Genomic DNA, 8,363 nt, shown 5'->3' on the forward strand with positions numbered 1-8,363 from the left:
ACTTGCCCCGGTGTACCTTACTCTCCTCTCTACATATACAATTTTTGCATATTCATATGTTTATAGGCATCGCTAGAACCACAAACGGTTGAAAAGCCGTTTCCCTTCCTTCCAACTTTCACAGCACAGTGTCAATCAATCAGATAACGCCTACGAGTATTGCCGCTTTAGCTTCATAGTAATAACAACACTACAATATCACCTTACGCCTGGCCTCCACGCACCAATGTGTGAACCAATGTGCCAAACATATCCCACCAACACTCCGACATCCGCATGAGTTTGTGCAAACGCAAAGGTATATTCGGTCTGAAGTGGATACAAACGATTGCAATCATCACTTCCTTCTCCTTGCCACATTGATCTGCTGAAACCTAACGTGGCAGGCGCCATTGTCGCTTAAGGTTGAAGGATTCGTCATTGACATAATCGACATCATTGTAAATTCGAAAGCTGTTTTCTCGTTCAAGGTTGAAATTTCCACAATGAAATTTTATGCACTGTATTACAGACACAGCAAGGAGTACAGTGATTACATTTTCAATGCAAACATTCGAATTTTGAGCGAGAAAACTGCTTAAGAATTTTTGTGATGACGGTTATGTTAATGATGAATCCTTCAACCTTAAAAACAAAAAGATCACAAACGCTCACCCACTGAATATGCCTGCTCGTCTACGGCAGATAATCTCAATGGTTCCTTGTGTAAGTGTAGCTGGTCTGGCGATACTGGAGTAGCATCTACCGGCGGTCAATCAAGCTCAAGCTCTCAAGCTCAATGTCCAGTTTTTTTTATTTAGCAGATTGAAATAACTAGCACAATATGAACAAAAGTAAATTGAATCAAGGAGCCTTCCTTTTACAAATTGGACCTATTACAATATTCGCACTGAATTGTGGTAGGTTTTTGGGACACTCTGTTTCATCGTTAAGAATGATGCTTTCCAAAACTACTCCAGATTATCTCAGGTACATGCTATATTAGGTTGGCAATTCGAATCAAAGAAAAAGTTCAACAATATCTCGTTTGTCCACAAATATCTTTTCACCTCACTAGAAATTCATTTAAATTCCGTTGGCCATACAACTAGGAATCCCTGTACGAACGCCTTCCAGAAGTGCACTCTCTTCACTAGCCGTTTGCTCCAAACACTGACTTGCTCTAAAAATGCTAGCATCTGCCTCCACAGTCAATATCGTCTTGATTACATCCAGCTGAGCAGCAATGATTTGATTATATTTTCCCGTTTCACGGAGGTTCTGGAATATAAATTGAAACACCGATAACAATTTTCTCAAAATAATAATGCTTTCAAAGTTACCGATTCCAAGCATCCTTTCGCTTGGTCATACTCCATCTCGTTGATAGAAAATCCTCCAAACCGCGAGCAACTCCCTAGGTCTGCCGTAAAATCCTTGCTACTAGACTGCACCAATTGCAGTAGCCGATCTACGGTTTCCGTAATTCTGGGAATCCGTCCACGTTCACGGGTCACACAATTGGTTGCTTCAAAGTGGAATCCGAAAATCGGACCAGTGATTCTTGAGGAAAATGTGTTGCTACATTGCGTTGCGAATGATCCTCGGGCAATGATTGTGTCAACCACCGTTGAAGATGCGCTATCTAGGTCATCGAAGAAACGTTGCCCGGTTTGATTCATTACTGAAGAGACGTTCGAACTGATTTCGTTGAGGGCATCACTAAATGCGGCGAAGTCTGGGCTGTTCCGATTGTATAGTTGGTAGTAGTTTTTAGTGTACTCTTCTTTGGTTAGATCTACCAAGACATTTAGAGTAGAGTTGGAAGTGAAGATTTTCAAACGTTCAACGGCTTCAGCATAGTCCTGTTGGAAGCTTTTGTGAGCTGCCAGGTACTTATCTGTGATTGAGGACAATTCGTTTTTAACTGTGGAATGCAACGAAGACTCTGCAGTTTTAAAGGCATCGCTAACGGATCGTCTGTTCGAATTGATCGTATCCAGAAATGAGTTTGAAACCTCTATACTCTTGACGGTTACATCAACAGCTTTGTTCAACACTTTGACCCGGTCTCTGAACATTTCCAAAGTTTTGCTCAGTCGTTGAGCAAAACTATTCGAAATATCGATTATCCCTGGCACCGGCGTCGTTGTTCCTGCATTCTCTGCCATTAGCGCTTTATTCAAAGCTAATTGTAGATCATTTAATGCTTGAGAAATATCCACCAATGATTTGTTGATTTCTTTTAAAGCATCATCGATTTCTGATGCCGTCACATTCTTCAACGTCTCATTAACATACTTCAAAATATTTGGCCAACTATCCAACAGAAACGCTTCCAAATCACGGACAGATGTGCCAAGCGATCCAAACACATCTGCAATTGGCACACTTCTTTCACCAGCTGCCTTATTCAGATTGTTTGCCAGCTTCGAACCAATTTCCGTCATGTTTAACACCAACGCCGAGACATTTCCTGCGCCGTAACGTAAGACATCGGAATGCAAGTTGGCAGGAATTCTCTTAGAAGTACTCAACACATCGTTGAATGAATCTCGCAGCTGATTAGCATTGAAACCAACTAATCCACTGTCGAGTACTATAGATGAGACGCCAAAGTCAGCTGAAGCGCACCACACCAAACCAGCCAAAACCACAGCAAAATTCCAATTTGAGGTCATGTTCACTTCCGATGTGCGATCGTAACGCGCGTCAAAGTACTACTGCCCAAGCCTCCAGTCTCGGTCTAATCGATCCAGGTTAGATAGCGCTTTCATCAAAACCAGTTTGTCTCCCGAACATTACAGACAATAATTACAACACGTCATTTTGGTTAGCGAGCTTAGCCCGCCACCGGTGGCACAGTGAAACTACCAAAAAAATATCGAAAAAATAAATGGTGTAATTAACAGTCGACGCCAGTCATCATTCACGCAGCATCCTACTGCACCACCGGTGAGATCAGCTGTATGTTGCAACGTGCAAAGGTTGACGAGACAGAAATAACTCTCTATTTAAATAAAACAAAAATATTAACACATCATGACAACTCCGCTGTTAACTTATATATTTTTTTTTGTTTAACAAGTATTTTCATCTAAACTAACGGTTGTAGAGTTCGTGGGCATTTTATGCCGCTTTAGTGAATTTGTTTGAAGTTACTAAATAGCTTTGAAGTTACGTGGAATGTCCGGAAACTACTTCCAAACGCCATCTGAAATCTCCTAAAGCGCTTTCAGATTTAAAGGTTCAAACCTGATACTACGAAGTTCTCTAAAATATCTTGAATTCCCCGAAACGTCCTTTGAAAAAAAAAAACAGAATATTCCACTTAGTGGTGATAGTTCCTTTCTCGTCGAATATGTACTAATGATCTTTCCGACGACGTGTTCCTGACTCCTGAGAATACTTTATTTAGAAAAGCAACAATTTTAACAAAGTTATGATCGAATTGGGAAACTTATTGATGTCACATATTCCGACGACGTTATGTTCAACGACAAGACAGAGCTGGGAAATATCACACGGTGTCTATGGTAGAACAACATTAGTAGAAAAAAAAACAGTTTTCCTGAGTCACACACCAAATGAAAGCTAAGGGTTTATGCTTTCATTTGGTGCTATGAACGACATGTTCTATCGGGGGTGATTTTTCCATACGAATTTTAGGTAAAAAGTACCAAAAAATTAAGTATTTTTTGAAAATTTGTACTAGGAACCACGAAAAAAAAATTGTTCTAGACCCCCCGATAAAACATTTCGTTCTTAGCCTCAAATGAAAGAGGGCACCATTCGCTTTTTTTAGTGGGTGACATAGCGATACTGATTTTTTCGATAATTACTACCCTAAGTGCCGAAACGTTGGGTAAATAATAAACCCGTTTCAAAAATAAAGACTGCGTAGCCACTAAAACTTCACATTTTTCGATAATATTTTTGCCACAGACACCGTGATCAGACTTCTCAGTTGACTGCTTGGCAACTAATGACTTTTCGACTGCATAATAGCTTGAAGGTCCAATAGCCGGACCGAAACGTCGTCGATGATAATAAATTAATCAACGCAATTCATAAGACTGTAGTAACTTACTGTCATTTATTATGCGGTAGCTCATTCATGATCCTAATCACCCATGGGAGTACATAAGGCCGCCCTTGGGGCCGCGCTCTCGTAGTGTATGGCCGACATCCCACGCGATTTGGTCTTGCTAACTGGCATTGATAGTTAGATCCCCACCGCAGGGGAGCGTTCGGTTAGGTCTTTGAGCTTACTTACTTTGCAAGTCAGAGCCCCAACGGCGCTTGTAGGGCAACATCATCGACCAAATCGAAGCCGTTCAGATGCACGAAAGCAGTGAAGAGAATTGTCAGACAAAAGAAGCACAAAACAAACAACAAAGAAGGCACGACGATTACTCTTTATCCCTACTGGTAACAGATAATGTCATAATCTCGAAAATTTTTGTTGCAGACAAAACGGAAGCGGAATTTGTTGCGTACTTTTCAACTCGTGAATAATCAATTATTACAAACCCAAAGTCGAAACTGTTTGATGATAGATCTTCAGCAAAGTTGCAGTGTTTACCTACTCGAAGTTACCGTTCGAAAATCGCAATGCAAGGCCGAAAAATCTCTAAACTCGTGGTGTACGATGTTTATCCAATTATTTTCAAGTTGGGTGGATTGTCGCAACAAATACAGGTTGCGACATTGTCATTATTGTTGCGCGATGGTTGAATTTTGATTCACTGCACCAAAGTGATGGGCTGCCAAAGTAATCCACGATTCGATGCACGGTCAATCGCCCACACCATGATCTCACCGAGTACGATGTGAAACAGTTGCGGTAATAGTATGAAGTCTTGCCTCACAGCAGCGACTACCCGGATGGGGTCGGACAAAACTTCGTTATGCTGGACCCTGCATGCCTCGTACTGCGCTTCAATGAGGTTGACGATATTATCCGGAACTATCTTGCGTTTCAGGGCGCCCCTACGAGTTTCGTGGTTAGACGATAGAAAACTTTTTCGTAGTCACTTACCTTACCGGTCAAACCAAGGTCTGAGCTAGGGTCTGAGTACGTAGGAGACGTCTCCATTCGACTCGGTCCGGAGCTGTGCGTCTCCGCACTCTGCAAAGGATCTGCAGATCGTCCTCCACTTGATCGATCCACCTTGCTCGCTGCGCATCACGTCGCACAGTGGGCAAAATCAAGCCAAAAAACGGAACTTATTTTTGCCGCAAGCAATAAAAAGTATGTATCCCAAAGGAAAAAACCATGCTAAATCGATTGGTGATGGTCTCGTGACCGGCGGCAGGTGACGGGAAGTGGCCTCTTTGGCCACTTTTAGGTCCCGAATCTGGTTTTCCGGGTTCCGCACCAGGCTATTTTCAATCAAGTCAGCTTAATATAGAGTGCGCCACATCATTTCATATCTATTTTCAGTAAGGATGTTAATGGTGACTATTTAAGACCTCACCAAGGTCATATGGTTACTTCCGGATCCTGGTCCAGTTCCTCCGGATCCGGATTCCGGCCATTTCAAGTGAAGTCAGCTAAATATACGGTGCGACATATCATTTCATATCTATTTTCAATATGAATGTGAGTGGTGACCATTTGAGACCTCACCGAGGTCATATGGCCACTTCCGGATCCTGGTCTGGTTCCGGCCGTTTCAAGTGAAGTCAGCTAAATATACGGTGCGACATATCAATTCATATCTATTTTCAACAGGCATGTGAATAGTAACTATTTGAGACCTCACCGAGGTCATATGGCCACTTCCGGATCCTGGTCTGGTTCCTCCGGATCCGGATTCCGGCCATTTCAAGTTAAGTCAGCTAAATATACGGTGCGACATATCAATTCATATCTTTTTCCAATAATCATGTGATTGGTAACTATTTTGGACCCCACCGAGGTCATATGGCCACTTCCGGATCCCAGTCCAGTTCCTCCGGATCTGGATTCCGGCCATTTCAAGTGAAGTCAACTAAATATACGGTGGGACATATCAATTTATATCTATTTTCAATAAGCATTCCAGCTATGTCAAGTTATGTTATGTTATGTTAGTTGGGTAGTAAAATCGAGATTTCCATTTGCTTAACTGTAATTTTATCCACGGAAATAAAAAAACTGTTTTGTTTATTTGACTACAAATCAATTAGAAGATGTTATATTTACACTGAATAAATATTTCGTTCTTCGCACCGCATATTCAGCAGAGTTCACTTGAAATGGCCGGAACCCGGAATTGGAGTAATTGAAGTAGGATCCCAGCGTGGCCATTAGTATGGGACACGCTTGTTTGGAAAAAATAAATCCTTGCTCCAGTCGACTTTTTAGATCCCATTTAAGTCCCATATGAACTGTGCAAAATTTCAGCGCAATCGGTGAAACTATAATTTAGCGCAAGCGGTTCAAAGTTTTCATAGGATTTTCTATGGGAAAAGTAATACTTTCAGATAAAAAATCCCAGAGGTCGTCACTTGTCTCCTTAATTCAAATCGATCAATGCTTCTTGTAGAAAAATCATTTATGAAACTTTCCTTCGAAGACCGCAACACGATTGGATGCTTGTGAAAAAAAATAATTGATTTATTACCGATTACTGATCCAACGAACGGCTTTTTGTTTTGTTTTATTAGCAGCACTGTAGCTGCTGCCTTGGCTGCTGCTGTTTCTGGGGGTGGTGATGCCTCCCGCTACCCCATGCAACAACGGCAGCAGCAGTGCTGCTGATAAAACAAAACAAAAAGCCGTCGTTGGATCAATAACCGGTAATAAATCAATAACTTTTTCCACAAGCATCCAATTGTTTTGCGGTCTTTGAAGGAAAGTTTCTACAAGAAACATTGATCGATTTGAATTAAGGAGACAAAGGGTGACCTCTAGGATTTTTTGTTTGAAAATGTAACTTTTCCCATAGTAAATCCTATGCAAACTTTGAACCGCTTGCACTAAATTATAGTTTCACCGATTGCGCTGAAATTTTGTACAGTTCATATGGGACCTAAATGGGATCTAAAAAGTCGACTGGAACAAGGATTTATTTTTTCCAAACAAGCGTGTCCCATACTAATGGCCACGCTGGGATCCTACTTCAATTACTCCAATTCCGGGTTCCGGCCATTTCAAGTGAACTCTGCTGAATATGCGGTGCGAAGAACGAAATATTTATTCAGTGTAAATATAACATCTTCTAATTGATTTGTAGTCAAATAAACAAAACAGTTTTTTTTTATTTCCGTGGATAAAATTACAGTAAAGCAAATGAAAGTCTCGATTTTACTACCCAACTAACATTTTTGCAGAATAAGGGGCTGTCCATAAACCACGTGGTCATTTTTTTGGGACTTCTCAACCCCCCCCCGCGTGGTCATTAGTCCATACAAATTTTTTTTTTTCGTCCATACAAAATGGTCATTGGCCGAAACCCCCCTCCCCCCCCCCCCTTAAGACCACGTGGTTTATGGACAGCCCCTAAGACCTTAAAATAGCTTTCTTCCGATTGCATTTGTATCATAAGCTCTTATGCGGCTAATTTTGTTAGTAGGGTAAAGAACCCAACTTCTGTGGAAATTGCTTCGTGTATTTTATCTGAAGGAATGTCCATAAAATATTACTGTAGGGTTTTCATTCAGTAATTCCATCACGAGTTCTACTAAGAAATTCTTCCCCAGAGGATTAATAATAAAATTTTATCTATAATATAACCTACAATATCTTGACGAATTACTTTAGAAAAAAAATCCTAGAAGAATTACAGCCGTAAGAATTTCTGAATAAGTTGAAACAGTACGGATGAAATTCCGGAAATCATTGCCTAAAAATATTCAAAGGCATTGCAGAGGGAATTCACAATAAAATTGACTGTGGATTTCCCAAGGAAGGAGAAATTTCCGACAGAGTTATAGAAGGTATTCCCAAACCAATAGTGAAATGGCTTTCATAAGAAATTGCAGGGTAAAAGTTGGAAGGGTTTGCTCAGTGAACTTCCAATGTATTGTCAAATAATTTCCGAAAAAATGCGTGAAAGAATTAACGAAATATATTTCAGAAAGAAAATCAACCAGCAAAGGATTTTTCATATAAACTCCCGAAAGAATTTCAACGGGCTAATTTTGATGGAAATACTGTATAAATTTCCAAAGAATTTTTCGATGTAACTTTTGAACTTACCTGGCTCTTTAATGGTATTCAAACTATTTCAATACAGAGTTTCATATTTTTTAGCTCAGAACTACTTTTAAGACGCATTTAAAAAAATAATTTGATTTTTTTTTCTTCAGGGTGAGCTATCACTTTATCGATTGTCATTTATCAAAGTAAATTAAATTGGCTTTGTAAATTTGACTACCTACCTAAACGAAACTAT

At 40.3% G+C, this 8,363-nt stretch overlaps 1 protein-coding gene across 1 annotated transcript; it reads right to left on the reverse strand.

The window, feature by feature from the left end:
• Positions 1-760: 760 nt before the first annotated feature.
• Positions 761-3,157, reverse strand: LOC109417622 (uncharacterized). The gene is made up of 2 exons (XM_019691666.3): positions 1,323-3,157; positions 761-1,260 (listed from the first exon to the last, which is right to left on the reverse strand). The coding sequence occupies exons 1-2, from the start codon at positions 2,658-2,660 to the stop codon at positions 1,066-1,068; spliced, it is 1,533 nt and encodes a 510-aa protein (XP_019547211.3). The 5' UTR covers positions 2,661-3,157; the 3' UTR covers positions 761-1,065.
• Positions 3,158-8,363: the final 5,206 nt, after the last annotated feature.

The sequence above is a fragment of the Aedes albopictus genome, chromosome 2, assembly GCF_035046485.1.
Source record: "Aedes albopictus strain Foshan chromosome 2, AalbF5, whole genome shotgun sequence".
In the NCBI taxonomy this organism is placed as follows: Eukaryota; Metazoa; Arthropoda; class Insecta; order Diptera; family Culicidae; genus Aedes; species Aedes albopictus.

Coding starts and splice junctions, on each gene's coding strand:
- LOC109417622 (XM_019691666.3), bottom strand. CDS start 2,660: ATGACCTCAAATTGGAATTTTGCTGTGGTTTTGGCTGGTTTGGTGTGG. Junction 1,261..1,322: donor CGAAAGGATGCTTGGAATCG/GTAACTTTGAAA, acceptor TTTATATTCCAG/AACCTCCGTGAAACGGGAAA.